The sequence below is a fragment of the Dermochelys coriacea genome, chromosome 11 (assembly GCF_009764565.3).
Source record: "Dermochelys coriacea isolate rDerCor1 chromosome 11, rDerCor1.pri.v4, whole genome shotgun sequence".
Classification (NCBI taxonomy): domain Eukaryota; kingdom Metazoa; phylum Chordata; order Testudines; family Dermochelyidae; genus Dermochelys; species Dermochelys coriacea.
In genome coordinates this window covers 10,291,741-10,309,428 of record NC_050078.2, presented here as the reverse complement: position 1 = coordinate 10,309,428, position 17,688 = coordinate 10,291,741, and the positions used below count along the sequence as shown (strand labels likewise).

The following is a 17,688-nucleotide window of genomic DNA, read 5'->3' as shown; positions in this document are numbered from 1 at the left end:
CCTCATAAAACTCTAATTTTTTTATAATTTTTCATTTTATTTTTTGGGAATGTCATGTTGTTTTGTGTTATCCTGCCTGCCAGGAGAGTGGGAGGGCCTGCAGAGTTGCAGAGCGAGCCTGCCCTGCACTCACCCCACAACGGCAGCTCCTGTCTCACAGGGCTGGGCTCGGTTCTCCTTTCTGGCCATTGCAACGTCACAGTGCCACTCAGATTTGACCCAGGTGTCCCTCCATCATGACGAGGGAGTGGCTGTTCCAAACCGGAATAGACTGCCCCAGCCCTGGCCCCATGAGACAGGAGCTGCCACTGTGGGGTGGGTTTTGTTTTATGTCATTTTATACATTGTCTTCAATTTTGGGTTTTCACATTTGCGAAGCTGTATAAATTACTGATTTTTTTAGTGTAGCCGTAGCCCATCAGCATCCTTCAGTGAAGGAAACTTCTGTTGCTATCTAAAACTGCAACAACATGTTAGTGGGCTTCTCTTACTGTCAGAGGACAACAAGCTTCCTGATTTTTCATAGGACTTAGTAATGTGCCCCAAGGTATTTGCTATCTCACAGTAATATCCTTTGTTTTCAAGTGTTTAAAATATTTATATGTATAATTTTGTAAAATGCTATTGTGGTCCATCTAGATAAAGGGGCTATATAAATGCATATAATTAGAAATTCCACAGGATCCATATGCTGTATATTTGAGGTGCCAGATTTAATTAAAAAAATAAACCCTCTTGCAACCTCTTCTTCATGTGAGTAATCCCATGACTTCTTGTGTTAAGAAGGATTTTCAAGTTAAGGCTCTTGGTTTGGTCATTTCCAAGGTTCTCAGGCTTTCTAAAGGGTGCAAAGTGCCAAATTTTCTTCATTTACCTTTTATTTCCTTGGGATAGGATGCAGACCACAAAGCCCGGGTGGAAGAGGCAGTAACTCGAACACTAGTGTGTGCCATAAAATCTGCAGAAAACCCCAGCCGTGTGGATGCTTGGCTGAATCCCACAGAAGTAAGCGCCCTCTTGTTTCCATTAGCAGCAATAGCCTGGAGTCACTGACATTTCTTTTAAACTTACTATGAGTCTTTTCTTCCTATGTAATAAATTAAGTGCCTTTCATACAGCTAAGAATAAGCATAGAATTAAATAGAAATGTACAGCTTGCTCACTTTTTTTTGTTTGCTTGTTTAGGTCAAGGCAACATCCCATGAAATCAATCTTCAGTACTTAAATGGAGCACTGTCTGCATATTTAGAATATCAAAAGGTAACTGTATCAGAGGACAGAGATCCCAGCACCCATGATACAGAGAAGGTGTCTTCACATAAAAGAAGGAAAATCGAAATCAACACCAAACCAGAGGACTGTAAATCATGGACCCATGAAGCTGGTTTTACAGTGGTTAAAGCAAAAAAGTTGGAGAAAATACCGTTCGGGGTGCATCTTATTCCAGTATTACCACAGTCTCAAGAAGCAAGCTCAGTGGGGGCAGGAGCAGTGGAAAGTGACTCTAGAGACCTTCTCAGCGAAAATGAAGAAGGACATTTTGGAAAATTACGCTGCAGTGGGAAGCAATCGGTAATGAATAATGACTGCGAAACACTTGCAGATCAAACCGATGCAGACAGCACTGCAAACTCTTCACAAATGGCCATTTCTACAAATGACTTGTTAGATTGTTTGGTTAATCCACAAGTCATCAATTTGGTGACTGGTCTCTTGTTGGAGAGAGAGAGAGAGATTGATATCTGAGTATTTTTTCATTTCTAAAATAAAGAGAAACTAGCAGGCTTGTTCTGGGTTTTTTAATTCACTAGTAACTGAGTACTTTACTATTTTTTAAAATTTGCATATTTTTTAGATACAGACAGGTATACTTGGGAATGCATGTAAGGCCCCAGACCAGCACCATATTTCAAATGGTTAAATGGCAGAATAAAAATGACTGCCCGAAACAAGAACAAACAAACATTAGGCAGAGACAACTAATAGAGATAAAACAAAGGGAATGTGTACTCAGCCCCTTTTGGATCCATCTGCATTAGAAATATAAAGTACCCAGCTGCTATACAATTGTCCCCTGATTGGGTTACAACATGGTTTGAATTTGTAGAGAGTATCTTAAATGTCCTATAACCTAATAATTAGTTTAAACCTATAACAGGTATGTGGAACCTCAATTTATATGAGGCTCAAACAAACTCATGCACAGGCTAATGAGAGAATGAGTCATACAGTAGGCACTGGTGTACTTCTATGCCTCCTATTCTCTGTGGGTGTCTCATAATAGTCTAGTTTCCTGGGGGCTGTAATACTGAGGTCTAATTTCAGTTGTTGGGTTTAGTATGTGGGTACTGGGTGGCCTTGATGGACTGTGATATACAGGAGGTCAGACTAGACAATCTGATGGTCCCTTATGGCCTTAAACGCTACGACTCTCAGTGGAGCCTAGAGACTGATACACACCTGGACAACAGATTTTCAGTACATGGCAAAAAAAAAAAAAAAAAAAAAAAAACTAGGCCTGAGGTGAACACCGGCACTTGGTCCCAGAGTATCCTGACACCGAAACAGGCATAATCCTGCAAAAAGCAATAACTCTGGGGAGTTAAGATCCTATAGCACTGAGTACTTTATGGCCATGGTCAAAACTGGAAACCAACAGAAGGGTGTAATCAACTTCAGCGTTTCATGGAAGGTTGGGGTCGATTCGCTGGCACAGACACAGCAATAACTGAAACCCGAAGTTTCATCCCAGGGGAAACAGCTGTCCTCTACCAGATAGTAGGGCAGCTTCAATCTCCGAATGAAAGCTGCCTGGGAGATGTATTGAATCATGCACTACTTCAGTACGCTAACCCTGTTCTCTCTCCAGCCAGTGCTGGCCAGCTCCAAGCCCACGCTGGAAGAATGTGTGTGGCTTATTCCCCTGCACCCTTCTCCAGTCCGACATTCCACCACCACGGATTGGAACCTGGGTTCAAGTTGTGAATCAGGCCTATTCATTGTAACTTCTCCACATAATGATGTGTGGCATAATTGATGATGAGATGAGTGAAAGGCCAACTACAGTTGGAAGACCAACACAATGCAAGGGATTGGGGGCTGCGTACAGGAGAGCCATTAAGTAAACTGGATCATAAAGAGGATGATCTAGTGTAGGTTGTAATAGTTGCTCAGCAGGAAATAACACTTGAGACAGAAATAAGTACACCGGACCCTTGCTAGAATGCAGGATTTGGGATCCATGCGCGGTACTGCGTTAACGTGGGGACTGCATTAAAATGAATTCCAATTAAAGTAATTAAATTTGGGATTCATGGCCATGACCGCATTATATGCGAATTCATGCTTTATAGACCCGCGTTCTAGCAAGGGTCCGGTGTACTTGGAGATATCTAATCCCAACTCAGAAGTTCTACACCCAACACCATATCCCTTCTCAACAATAAAAAGTTCTATGTGGGAGAAGAACCTACAGGGAGCAGGAGGTGGTCCTCAGGTAGGTTGGGCTACAGCACATGGAAATAGTTCTACAATGAGGATTTAAAAAGAGGCAGGAAAGGAATAGTCCATGAAATGGAGAATGCATGAAAACAGCTACTCTATATGAAATATGAAAAAATGTTAGTGCTGCAAGTTCTGCAGTCCCCCTTCAGCTCAGACTCTGAGCAGTTTTTCGGATCATAGCAAATTTGAATCCCTTTTCATACAGTGTGCTATTTTAGACTCATTGATTTGTGTTTTCAGCAGGTTTCCAGAGAAGTTGGGAGGAAATCCATCTTTGTATATCCTGGAAAAAGCATATTTTATTTTCTCCAGTCCACAGCAAGGGTCTGTTCACAAGTTTAGAAGCTGTGCAGAATCTTTTTGAAGCTACAGTGTTGCTCTCTGGAGCATGGTCTTGGGAGATTAACACATGGTGAACTCAGTGTTGTTTTCACCATAGGATATACGTCTAGCTGGAGGATCTTCGCAAGAACATTACAATAAAACACAGTTGGGAAAGTCACTTAAAATTCCCCTGAAATGCCCAATGGCTTTGCTTTACCTGCAACAGCACTTCAGAATGGCACTTGTCCTAATTATAGCTTCAGCCAGATTCTTTTTGCACAACTTTTGAAATCTTTGCATAGACAATTATATTTTTTTATTATATATATAATATATATTATATATAAATATTATATTATTGCTAGCACCTAATATCTGCAGTTATTAAGGTGACAAACCGGTTTCCAAGTTTTACCCATTGATAGCTCTCTGAAGCACCCATCCTTTTGGCTGAACTCTGCCCAATGGTGCTATTTTCACACAAGTCACTTTCCAACTATTTTTGAGTTCTAGAAGTCAAAAGGGTGGAGATTCTCTTCATGTGCAGTTCCCAGCACTGTGTTGCCCTGATCCTGTTTCAGGCATTTGAGTGCTACAGCTATGTAAATGATTATTAATATTGGGGTGAGAAGCACTTTTCCAGGCATTAAAAAAAAAATCAAACCCTTTTTGAACAAGGTTAGATAAAAATGAATGGAGGTTGAAATTTGAAATGTTAGAGATATGGTCCTTAGTGGGCATTTGGGGTCAGATTCTTCACTACTGACATGAGTAAGGGTTGCACGATTGGGACCTTGTCCTTTGGTGGGAGGGAATTAAAATTAGAGAATAAAATTATAAGCAGTTGGGAAAAGTCACTTCTGAGCATGCTCAGGGGAAATTAAGAATTTCGGCAGAGTTTAAAATGGTTCTACTTTGAAAAATTACTTTGTTGCATGGGGGGGGTGGGAGGCATATTTGTTGTCTCTCTCTCTCTCTCTCTCTCTCTCTGCTCTAAGGTGCCACAAGTACTCCTTTTCTTTTTGCGAATACAGACTAACATAGCTGCTACTCTGAAATCTGCCCTAAATGTGCTCAGTTCACAAGTAAAATTCCCAGAACCACGATGGGTTCTTTTCTTCTTGATCTTCATTACCAGTAACCAAGATTGCAGGCCAAATTAGGTCACTTGTTACATCTATACAAGCCCCGTCTGTTTAATGCCCTCAGTGGTAATGCCTCAGTGAGATTGCTCAAATGTGACAGACTGGAAGTTAGTAAACCATTCTGTTGATGAATGGCCCAGAGTTCCCCACTGTTCCTCAGATATTCTTGTTAACTGCTGGAAATAGCCTACCTTGCTTATCACCATGAAAGGTTTTCCTCCTTTCCCCCCTGCTGCTGGTGATGGCTCATCTTAAGTGATCACTCTCCTTACAGTGTGTATGATAAAACCCATTGTTTCATGTTCTCTGTGTGTGTATATATATCAATCTCCCCTCTGTATTTTCCACCAAATGCATCCGATGAAGTGAGCTGTAGCTCACGAAAGCTTATGCTCTAATAAATTTGTTAGTCTCTAAGGTGCCACAAGTACTCCTTTTCTTTTTGTGAATACAGACTAACACGGCTGCTACTCTGACCCGGAGTAGAATCCACATCATTTACTTGTCTGTGTGTTGGTAGTGCCATGCCAGTGGGCGTAAGAAGAAGTTAGAAACTTATTATAGTTGCATCTGCTGCCTTTAGTGACTCATGCGGCACCCTGGGAGCGGAGTAAGAAGGTGCAATTTTTACAGAATCACTTTTCATAATAAAACCACACTCAAATGAAGCTCCGTCCCCTTTCTCACATTGCTACATTTGCTCTCTTTTCAGCTTGACCACAGGCGTTGGGCACAGACAGAGGCTGCTGCTGGGAACACTTACAATATCTCTCACCTTATGCAAATGTTTCATTCAAATACACTCAGTGAAAATCCTCATGAAGAAAGCTTTTATATCTGGGAGAGTGTACATTCACAGGGTGTGGGAAGAAAGAGCAGATCCTGGGATGCAGGCCTACCATGGCAAAGTCTAAGCTTGCTTAGAAAAAGTTCTTTTTTTCCTATAGCAACTATAACTTCAGATATCACAGGGCTAGGGCTTTTTATATTAATGTGAAAGATTTCCCAACTCTTTATTTCAGAATGTCTGTCCTTGAGAAGGCTTATAGACGCCTAAAGATCCTAACACAATCTCCCCTATAGGCAAAAACCCAGATATTGTTACAGGAGAGCCTACCTTTAAAAGAGTCTGCATAGCAGGGAAAGCCATTGCCACAACACTGAATTGTATGCATTAGACTAGAGACACATCACTCATTGCTCCAAACAAACGTTCAATCTGTCTGCAGAGAGCAGTGTTTTTATGTCTCGCCAGGTGTGGACCATGATTAACGGATGAGGCTACAGCCAGAGATCGTTATCTGGGGAGGCCAGAGCCGATCTGTTTACAATGCTAGGTAAAAGCACCAGAAGGGCTTCATGTCTCAGAGGCATAATATAAAAATCAGAGTCATACTCAGTGTAAGTGGTTATGGAGAGAAAAATTACCACAGATGAATGGAGTCATGTATGGCAAATGGCCCGTGGACTAACAAGATGAAAATTTACAGTTCCATGAGCCAATTCAGAGTATATAGAAGATGATGATTTCTGACTCTCTCGTCATGTGCCTGACACTGCACATAGGCATTTAAATTTTTTTTTCCCCCACTGAATGCATCCGATGAAGTGAGCTGTAGCTCACGAAAGCTTATGCTCAAATTTTGTTAGTCTCTAAGGTGCCACAAGTACTCCTTTTCTTTTTTGCTAATACAGACTAACACGGCTGCTACTCTGAAACCTTTCTACATATTGAGAGTGTTTAAACAAACTGAGTTCTGACCCCTTTAGTAACAGCCTGTTTGGACAATGACTTGGGAGCTCAGTTCTCATGGCCCCAAGGCTAAGGAAGGTGAAGACCAATGTTCTAGCTACTTTTCTATACAATAATTAAAATATTTTTTATTTCAAAAGAATATAGAGAATGGATTTCCCGATATCTCTTATCCTTACCCAAGTAAAGATTTTATAAGGTAGTGGTTATAAAGTGTCTACAGCTAACCCTAAGACCATTACCCAGGTACCAGGATGATTGACCCTTAAACTATGGTTCTCACTTCTCCCTAGCCCCTTAGTCCAGGGGTGGGTCTGGGGATGAGTGAGAACTGTAGGGCCAGAGAAGCAAAAAGGGCTCTGAAAGCCCCGTATCCAGCACTGGCACTATGGGAGATAAGTCCTCAGGATGGCTTATGGCTCTTGCAAGGCCTGGTGTAGGGAGTGTGCCAGGCGTAGGGCAGGAGGATGGTACCAACGGTGTGGCTGCAGCATTGTGGGGATTCTGCACAGTGCCTAGCCCATAAAGTAGTCCAAGGAGGCTACCAAGCGCTGAGAAAGGCTCCAGGGCTCTCTAAGTTCTGATGAGAGCCCCTTCAGCACCAGGAGCAACCCAGGATTGGGAAAGCACAAATGTGGTTTAAAAATCACTTTAGCCCCCGCTCCCTCACTGCAAATTCTGTGTTGCATCACTTAGAGCAGTATGTTTGCCATTGACTGCAGGATGTCTCCCTAGGTGTGGAAGCAGGCTCATAGAGGGGTGCATTTTTCTGAATATAGTGGGAGGGAAGCAAGGCACTTTTCCAGTAAAAAGAAAAGGAGTACTTGTGGCACCTTAGAGACTAACAAATTTATTTGAGCATAAGCTTTCGTGAGCTACCGCTCACTTCATCAGATGCATTCAGTGGAAAATACAGTGGGGAGATGATTTATATACAGAGAGAACACAAAACAATGGGTGTTATCATATATACTGTAAGGAGAGTGATCACTTAAGATGAGCTATTACCAGCGGGGATGGGAGGAGGAAGAAAACCTTTTGTAGTGATAATCAAGGTGGGCCATTTCCAGCAGTTGACAAGAATGTCTGAGGAACAGTGGGGGGGAGGGGAAATAACATGGGGAAATAGTTTTACTTTGTGTAATGACCCATCCACTTCCAGTCTTTATTCAAGCCTAAGTTAATTGTATCCAGTTTGCAAATTAATTCCAATTCAGCAGTCTCTCATTGGAGTCTGTTTAAGTTTTTCTGTTGAAGAATAGCCACTCTTAGGTCTGTAATCGAGTGACCAGAAAGATTGAAGTGTTCTCCGACTGCTTTTTGAATGTTATAATTCTTGACGTCTTATTTGTGTCCATTTATTCTTTTACGTAGAGACTGGAGATCATCATCTGGACCCATGGAAAAGAAGCCCTTGAGGAATTCCACCATGATTTCAACAATTTCCACCCCACCATCAACCTCAGCCAGGACCAGTCCATACAAGAGATCCACTTCCTGGATACTACGGTGGTAATAAGCGATGGTCATATAAACACCACCCTATACCGGAAACCTACTGACCGTTATTCCTACCTACATGCCTCCAGCTTTCACCCTGATCACACCACACGATCCATTGTCTACAGCCAAGCTCTACAATACAACCGCATTTGCTCCAACCTCTCAGACAGAGACAAACGCCTACAAGATCTCTATCAAACAATCTTACAACTGCAATACCCACCTGCTGAAGTGAAGAAACAGATTGACAAAGCCAGAAGAGTACCCAGAAGTCACCTACTACAGGACAGGCCCAACAAAGAAAATAACAGAACACCACTAGCCATCACCTTCAGCCCCCAACTAAAACCTCTCCAACGCATCATCAAGGATCTACAACCTATCCTGAAGGACGACCCATCACTCTCACAGATCTTGGGAGACAGGCCAGTCCTTGCTTACAGACAGTCCCCCAACCTGAAGCAAATACTCACCAGCAACCACACACCACACAACAGAACCACTAACCCAAGAACCTATCCTTGCAACAAAGCCCGTTGCCAACTCTGTCCACATATCTGTTCAGGGGACACCATCATAAGGCCTAATCACATCAGCCACACTATCAGAGGCTCGTTCACCTGCGCATCTACCAATGTGATATGTGCCAGCAATGCCCCTCTGCCATGTACATTGGTCAAACTGGACAGTCTCTACGTAAAAGAATAAATGGACACAAATCAGACATCAAGAATTATAACATTCAAAAACCAGTCGGAGAACACTTCCATCTCTCTGGTCACTCGATTACAGACCTAAGAGTGGTTATTCTTCAACAAATAAACTTCAGAAACGGACTCCAACGAGAGACTGCTGAATTGGAATTAATTTGCAAACTGGACACAATTAACTTAGGCTCGAATAGAGACTGGGAGTGGATGGGTCATTACACAAAGTAAAACTATTTCCCCATGTTATTTCCCCCCCACCCCCATTGTTCCTCAGACGTTCTTGTCAACTGCTGGAAATGACCCACCTTGATTATCACTGCAAAAGGTTTTCTTCCTTCCGCCCCCCCCCCCCTTGCTGGTAATAGCTCATCTTAAGTGATCACTCTCCATACAGTGTGTATAATAACACCCATTGTTTCATGTTCTCTGTATATATAAATCATCTCCCCACTGTATTTTCCACTGAATGCATCTGATGAAGTGAGCGGTAGCTCACGAAAGCTTATGCTCAAATAAATTTGTTAGTCTCTAAGGTGCCACAAGTACTCCTTTTCTTTTTGTGAATACAGACTAACACGGCTGCTACTCTGAAGCTTTTCCAGTAGTGTGTATACATTTGGGGGAGGCGGGGGTCCTAGAAAGACTTTGCTGGTGGCGAGGACTGGAGTCAGAGCAACTGACAGGACAGTCCTGCTGGAGGAGGTTGTGGGAGGCTTAAGTAGCAGCCAAAAGGGCTGGGAGCTCATAGGATCAAGCTGTTATGGGGGCTCTTCTGGCCTCGTAAAGCAGATAAGCAGTTCTGTCAGTATCCAGAAGAGTAATGTAACTCATGTCTGAAGGGTTAACATTGAATTAATGTTTCTAGTGCCCAGTCTACACGCAAAGTTGCACCAGTGTAACTAAAGGGGTGTTTTAGAGTTGTTTTAGTTAAATTAATGCCAGTTTTTGAATGGACACTCTTAATATGACTTCAGCCTGCTTTATAGCAATTTAGCTTGTGTTGATCCCTTACCTACTATAGCTAAATTGGACTGAAATCAAATTAAGAATGGCCTTGCAGGAGTTTGCACTGATTTAACTCAATCTATATAAAAACAAATTCTAGTTAGGCCCATGTAACTTCATGTGAAATCCTAGCTCCATTAAAGTCAATGGCAAAACTCCTGTTTTCTTTTTTGGGGACAGGATTTTTGTGCATAGCCAAGACCTGTAAAAGGGAGAGAGATTTCCCAAAAGGACCACAGGCCAAGATTTTAAAGTATTTAGGTGTTGCTCCACTCAGAGCTGCAAGCCTACATGATTTATATGGCTATGTTCCATTTTCAAAAATGACTCAGGCACTTAAGCACCCGTAAGTCTCATTGACTTTCAGTAAAACTTAGGCTCCAAAGGCCCACATTATTAGAGTTCTTTAGGCACCTTACTGCAATTGACCACAGTTCAAATGCAGAAGTTTTGCTCTGTCACTGTTAAAGCTACCTTGGAAAGCCTGGACAAATGCAAGCTAACTTTTGCATACTTAAGTGAGATAATTTAGCTATCAACGTACCAGGAGATGGCAGGAGCTGAAAACTCCTATATCAAAACAAGATAAACTTCCCCATTCCCCATGCAGGCTCTTTAAAACAGTGCTAGTAACTTTCTGTCCTCGAACACAAAGGGAGCTGAACTTATTTAGGTGTCTGCAAAAATAGTCACACTTTTTAGGGAAAAACAAAACACCCAAGCAATTAGGTTTCTTATGAATTTTTGCTCCTTTCTTGTAAACCTTTTTCTCCGTTACAGAAGTTTCCATTACTAATTTCACAAGTTACCATTTTACTTCATGTCATTAATTAATTCCCTGTATTTAAATTTTGTTCCCATTGTATGTCTCATGACTTTCATTTTATCTGTATTTATTTGAGATCACAAAGGAATTGTGCTAAAGAACAATGGCATATGTTATGCTTCAGCATTAGACAGAAGTTGAAATTTTCAGCTAATAATTAATTTGGCATATTGATGAGGTAATGTGAATGCTTGCACAGCCCTAATTGCCTTTTAAAATAAACACAGTGTTACATATCAATACTTCTGGCCTACCAATAAGCTACTGTGTTCTATTTCTTACCAAAAAGCTTGAATCATTTATGCTTATGGTAATGGCAGCCTCTCTATTTGTAATATTTTTCTGACAATTTTTTACAACACTGACTCAAAAAGAAATCCATCACAAATCTGTGACACAGCCATCTACCATCTCCTGCATCTAAATTTCTAGTCACAAGGATCACAGTATCTCTCTATCTCTCACCTTAGTCTATCTTGTTCTCCTAACTAGGAATCTGATCCTGCAATGCGATGCAGATAGGCAGACAAAGCCCCACCCAGACCATGTCTTTGCTCTGACAATTCACTGGAACCAAGATGAGTCTATTTTGGTGATTGGGGCCATAAGGAAGGATTTTGCAGTGAGTGACCCATTGCAATAGTTGAAGGTGGTAGAAAGGAACCTTCCTGTTTTAAATAAAATACACACAATATTTAGGAGCTCAGTTTTGGGGACATTCCTAGGGGACACCTCACTAAATCACCATCCAGTTTATTTAATCCATTTGATCAGCGGTTTTTATTTCTTATACCTTGGCAGTCTCAACATAGAATCCAAAATCTGAATGGCCATGAAGACAGAATTACCCTATCTAGAAAGGGAGCGAGGGTAGACCTTAACTAGCTCAATCGAGGTAAAAAGCATTACCTTTTATCTGTGCTAGGGAAAAGGTCATGGTCTAGCCTGACTTCAACCTTTTTCCTGTCTTGACAACCCCTATGTAGCTAAAAATGTGACATTGCTGATGGGAGTTTTAATATCTGGACTGCAGTTATTTTGGGAATGAAGTTGCCAAATATGAGTGAGTTGGTTAGTTTGGATAAACTAGGAACGCAGGACCACCAACTCTTGTTTACTAGATTATTGGGAGCTTTTAGCTAACACTCGAACTCAACATTAAGGCAAAGGGCTAGCAGCTATATTTAATACATCTAGCTTTGCCTGAAAAAACCTACATTGCACTTACTAAAGCTTCTAGTATGTCTGCTCCCAGCATCATTATTTACTTATTTATAGAGGACACCTGGCACCTTGCAGGCAAATTAATTGACAGGTCCCTGTTTAAAGGAGTTTGAAGCATGTACTGTGATGTCCCAGTAAAACCTGATATGAAGTGTTTGGGGGTAGACTTTGCTTTTTTGGTTTTTCCAAAGTCCTAGGAAAGGGGATCTTTTCAGGGTGTTCCAACGGCTATTCAGAGTAGCAGCCATGTTAGTCTGTATTCGCAAAAAGAAAAGGAGTACTTGTGGCACCTTAGAGACTAACAAATTTATTAGAGCATAAGCTTTCGTGAGCTACAGCTCACTTCATCGGATGCATTTGGTGGAAAAAACAGAGGGGAGATTGATATACACACACAGAGAACATGAAACAATGGGTTTATCATACACACTGTAAGGAGAGTGATCACTTAAAATAAGCCATCACCAGCAGCAGGGGTGGGAAAGGAGGAAAACCTTTCATGGTGACAAGCAAGGTAGGCTAATTCCAGCAGTTAACAAGAATATCAGAGGAACAGTGGGGGGTGGGGTGGGAGGGAGAAATACCATGGGGAAATAGTTTTACTTTGTGTAATGACTCATCCATTCCGGTCTCTATTCAAGCCTAAGTTAATTGTATCCAGTTGCACTCTCCTTACAGTGTGTATGATAAGCCCATTGTTTCATGTTCTCTGTGTGTGTATATCAATCTCCCCTCTGTTTTTTCCACCAAATGCATCCGATGAAGTGAGCTGTAGCTCACGAAAGCTTATGCTCTAATAAATTTGTTAGTCTCTAAGGTCCAACGGGTATTGCAACCCAGGAAAATCAATTCAAAATAAAAATCACATTTTTCCAAAGAATGAAGCTGAGAACTTTGATCTTTAAACCCACGTTCTTAAAAAGAAAGCACCTCTCTCCCCAGGAAGGCTGTGAAGTTTACCTGCAAAAAGCTCTAGGGTATTTTTCCTCTCTTGCTGCTGGTCTGTTTTAACCCCTTATACACTGGCATTCTACTGAATCACTGCAACTGGAGAGCACGTCCAAGTTTCCAGGGCAACAAGTGGGCTAAACTCCTGTGCTAAATTTCTCTCTTCCAATCATTACAATGTCCCTCTGCCATTGCCCCCCAGGTCAGGAGATGGCTATTCAAAATGCTTAGAAATGCTAGATGGCAAAATTCACCATTTTCATTTAACCAAGGCTGGCCTTGTTCTGAGTCCTAGCAAAGCATACAAATCCAATCCCATTAGTAACAGCCTTTACAAAGCTGACTGAAAAATCACCATTAAAGGGAAAAATGATGTTGTGTAAATAAAAGGCAGAGCAAGCAGGGCTATAACACAACTGTGACAAAGTTCCTCCTCTCCCTTGGTGGGTCTTGCGCTTATTGGCAGATTTGCTCACCTTGGAGCTTCAGGGCAGCCCTCAGCTTGGCCATTTTTCTGAACCCACAGTCCAGGTTGACTCCTCCTGCATCTGACCAGGAGATGGGAGGTTTGGGGGGGAACCCGGGCCCGCTCTCTAATCTGGGTTCCAGCCCAGGGCCCTGTGGAGTGCAGCTGTCTAGAGCGCCTCCTGGAACAGCTGTGTGACAGCTACAACTCCCTGGGCTACTTCCCCATGGCCTCCTCCCAACACCTTCTTTATCCTCACCATAGGACTGTCCTCCTGGTGTCTGATAATGCTTGTACACCTCAGTCCTCTAACACTCCACGTTCTCACTCTCAGCTCCTAATGTCTCTTGCTCCCAGCTCCTCACACACGCACCACAAACTGAAGTGAGGTCCTTTTTAAACCCAGGTGCCCTGATTAGCCTGCCTTAATTGATTCTAACAGCTTCTTGATTGGCTGCAGGTGTTCTAATCAGCCTGTCTGTCTTAATTGTCTCCAGAAGGTTCCTGATTGTTCTGGAACTTTCTCTGTTACCTTACCCAGGGAAAAGGGACCTACTTAACCTGGGGCTAATATATCTGCCTTCTATTACTCTCCTGTAGCCATCTGGCCCGACCCTGTCCCAACAACTTACTGCCAGCCTAGAATGAACAGCCTTATAACTTATGAGGAGCTCTGCCTTGAGCGAGTTTTAGCGTGTTTCCTCCTGAGTGGTAATGTATTACCTCTGCCTGGCATTCTGTACTGTCTGAGCTTTGTCTTTTGACAAAAGAGATTAGAATCCTTGCTCTAGATAAAAACAGTGCTTTCTGTCATGTAGCAATAGTTTACTGCAATGTAGTTTAATTCCTTGTTTGCAGCTACATTGAAAGCAATACAGTCAATGAGATCTGTGCTCTGCACATAGATCATTGCCATTTTATCCAAGAGTTCCTTCTGTCTCCACATTGAATCCTCACATCTTCTGTCCAGCAGCAACCATCAAGACAATAATATCTGTGGGGGGGCACAACTTCTTAAGAAGCTTTGTCAGTAGCTTTTAGGATATTCTAAGTGGGACCATGGTTAGGGCTAGAGGCCTGATTCAGAAAGGCACTCATGCATGCATTTTAATACAGCCAAATGCTGAGAACTAAAATTGCAGGTTATACCTACAGGGTGGGAGACTGTCTTGGAAAGCAGTGACTCAGAGAAGGACTTAGGGGTCATCCTAGACTATCTCCTCAACAGGAGCTCCCAGTGCAATTCTCAGGCCAAAAGGGCTGATGATGACCCCTAAGTCCTTCTCTGAGTCACTGCTTTCCAAGACAGTCCCCCACCTTGTAGGCACCAATGAGGCCACAATGAGAACATATGTTCCAGTGCTGGTGTCAACACCTCAAAAAGGATGTGGAAATTCTGATGGAAATTCGCGAGTGGGGGCACAAAAATGAACCAGGGGCTGGAACACAAGTCTTACAATGTGACACTTAAGGAGCTCAACTTATTCAGTTTATCAAAAAGGTTGAGAAGTGACTTGATCTCTGGGTATAGGTCGTTACACATGGAACAAAGATCTGATAATGGGGAGTTTTTCAATTTTGCAGAAAAAGGCATAAGAAGATCCAGTGGCCAGAAGCTGAAATTAGACACATTCAACCTTAAAATAAGATGCAATTTCCTAGCAATAAGTGTAATTAAACATAGGAAGAGCTTACAGGGGAGGTGGTGGTCTCACCATTGCTTGGAGTCTGAAGTTAGATTAGATATTTTTCTAAAAGCTATGCTTTAATCTGACTTTTGGGAGAAATTCTATGGCTGATGCCTGCAGGGGCTCAGGTTGGGTGGGCATGGTGGTCCCTTCTGGCCTTGACATTTGTAAATCTAGAAGTCCCCCCGTTCATCCCTGGACTTCATAGGCCATGGGGGGAATAGAATTGCCTGCATTGTCTTCAATAGACTCATAACACTTGCAGCTCTGGATTAAGACAATGGCGTAATCAAATCTCATACTTCAGGTGTTCAACTGGTCACCTGCAGGGATCAAGAAGGAATTTCTCTCCCTCCTCCCCCAGTGCATAATTGATCAGATGTATTCTGGGTTTTTTTGTTTTGGTTTGGTTGGGGGTTTTTTTGCCTTCCTCTGAAGCATCAGAGATTGGCCACAGCTGGAGGTGGGACACTAGACAGGGTGGAGCAGGGTTCTGCAGTGGTACAGAGAATATTCTTTCTGAGATGCCCGGCTGGTGTGACTTGCTCACTTGCACGGGGTCAAATCCATTGCTAGATTTGTGTTTAGGAAGGAATTTTCACCCTCAGCAGATTGGCAGGGACCGGGGGCGGGGGGGTGTTTCCATCTTCCTCCGCAGCGTGGAGTATGGATCAACTGGGTAAATCTCACCTAATCAGTTCCCTGCCATTACAGGGTTCTTGGGCATTGGTGGCACCGTGGCCTTTCCTGCTCTTGGCCCTGTGGCGCACAACAGTTTAGTCTCCCTAGGATTGATTTACATCACTGGGCTCAGGACAGGGCTGTCTGGGTGAAATTCAGTGATCTCTAATACTCAGGAGGTCAGGCTAGATGATCTAATGGTCCCTTCTGGCCTTAAACTATGAAAGCACATGTCTGATTTTAGGCATGTGTGTAGTCCCAGTACCACTAAAGGGATTTCTTACAAGGTGAAGTGCCTTGCTGAATCAGAGCTAAAATGCAACAGTCCTGCTGTAACTGAACCAAAGAGGACCAAGGTATAATTCCCCAGAATCTGGGCCCCAAAGCATCAAACGGTGCTCATTGGTTTGGAGATCCCACATCATATCTGTCTCATGGCATTATCTATGGCTATAGGCCACAATGTTGTCATTTTTAACTTCAGGGTAATGTTTAAAACTCTACTAGACAAAGCACCAGAAACAACCCTGCACTGGCAGGAGACAGAAGAGAGAGGGGAGAAGATGACTGTGATGTATGGCTAGAAAGGGTTAAACATCCTGCAAAATAAATAACTCTCAAAAGACTGGGGAGATAATGTTTGTGTTTTTGTGTATTTACATATGTATGAGTAGGATCGATAATGTAACCAACAGTCCCTGTCTATGTTGTATTCTGATAGTTCAGAGATCAAAAGAGCCTCCTAGCATTTAAATGAATTGTAAACATGGGATATCTCGGTATTCATCTCTCTTTGAAATGTACTGTGAATGGTGGAGGAACAAGCAATTTCCCTTGTGTTAATTCTATAGCTAAGTACCGGTGATGGACCTCCTTCAGAGTCATGCTAATTACCTTTTGAACTCCAACTTGTAAAAAGACCATGAAAAAAGATCCTTGAGTCCTGACTCTGTCATCTCAGAGCTGCTTAAGCTTCATCGGGGGAAGTTTGAGTTGCAAGACTGAGGTCCCAGTTATGCTGGTACACCCTAAATATGATATTTGGACATTGGACTATAATCTGTGAACTATTTCTGAAAGAACTCTTTGCAACTACAAAGCTCACCATCTCTGCTATGAATCTGAACTGCAGTGAATTGAACTCATGTCTGTATGTATACTGATCTTTTAACCACACTCTCTCTCTCTCGTTTTTTAATACATTTTAGTTTAGTTAATAAGAACTGGCTGTAGTGTGTATTTGGGTAAGATTTGAAACATTCATGAATCTGGGAGGTAATGTGTCCGATCCTTTGGGATTGGTAGAACCTTTTCTTTTATATGATGAAATAAGATTTTCAGAAATCATCATATTTAACTTAGGTACCTGGATGGAGGCCTGAGGCTGGATCACTTTAAGGGAACTGTATTATTTGGACTTCTGAGTAACCAGTAAGGTAATAAAGAAGCTGTTTTATGCTGGCTTGGTAAATCTAAGTATTGGAATATCCACCATCTTTTTGGGGATTGTCTGGCCCATTCTTTGCAGTTCGCCCTAATTGAGTGACTGCAGATGGCTCCCACTGGGACCCCAGTCACAATGATCTAAGAGGCCTTTGCCATTTTAGTGCATACAAGAATTAATTAGCTGGGCTAGTTGATGGTCGAGCGTTTATGCATCTACTGCATGGGCTGATTACAATAATTGTTACGCTGTATGTTAAGCCAAAAAACATCACATCCAGCAAAAAGCAATCAGGACCAATTAATGAAGATGTAATTTCCCCAGATGCTGCTATTACCATAATTCACAATGATCCTAGCAACATGAATATAATTAACCCAGTTAACGACAGTTCTTGGCATCCCTACATCGGGCCTGCTCCTGCAAACAAAGGAGTCCCATTGATTTCAGCACCCACGCTGTATTAC

General features: G+C 42.3%; 1 protein-coding gene across 4 annotated transcripts in view; it reads left to right on the top strand.

The window, feature by feature from the left end:
* Positions 1-1,787, top strand: part of HSPBAP1 (HSPB1 associated protein 1) — a 62,123-nt gene extending 60,336 nt beyond the window's left edge. For 3 of the 4 annotated variants that reach the window (XM_038422358.2, XM_043504939.1, XM_038422361.2), the window contains 2 exons: positions 895-1,005; positions 1,186-1,787. In XM_038422358.2, the coding sequence (XP_038278286.1) occupies positions 895-1,005; positions 1,186-1,746 (672 nt within the window). In that variant the 3' untranslated portion in view covers positions 1,747-1,787. The remainder of the gene's footprint in view (positions 1-894; positions 1,006-1,185) is intronic. The other variant, XM_043504938.1, reaches the window with a different exon arrangement.
* The last annotated feature ends 15,901 nt before the right edge of the window (positions 1,788-17,688 follow it).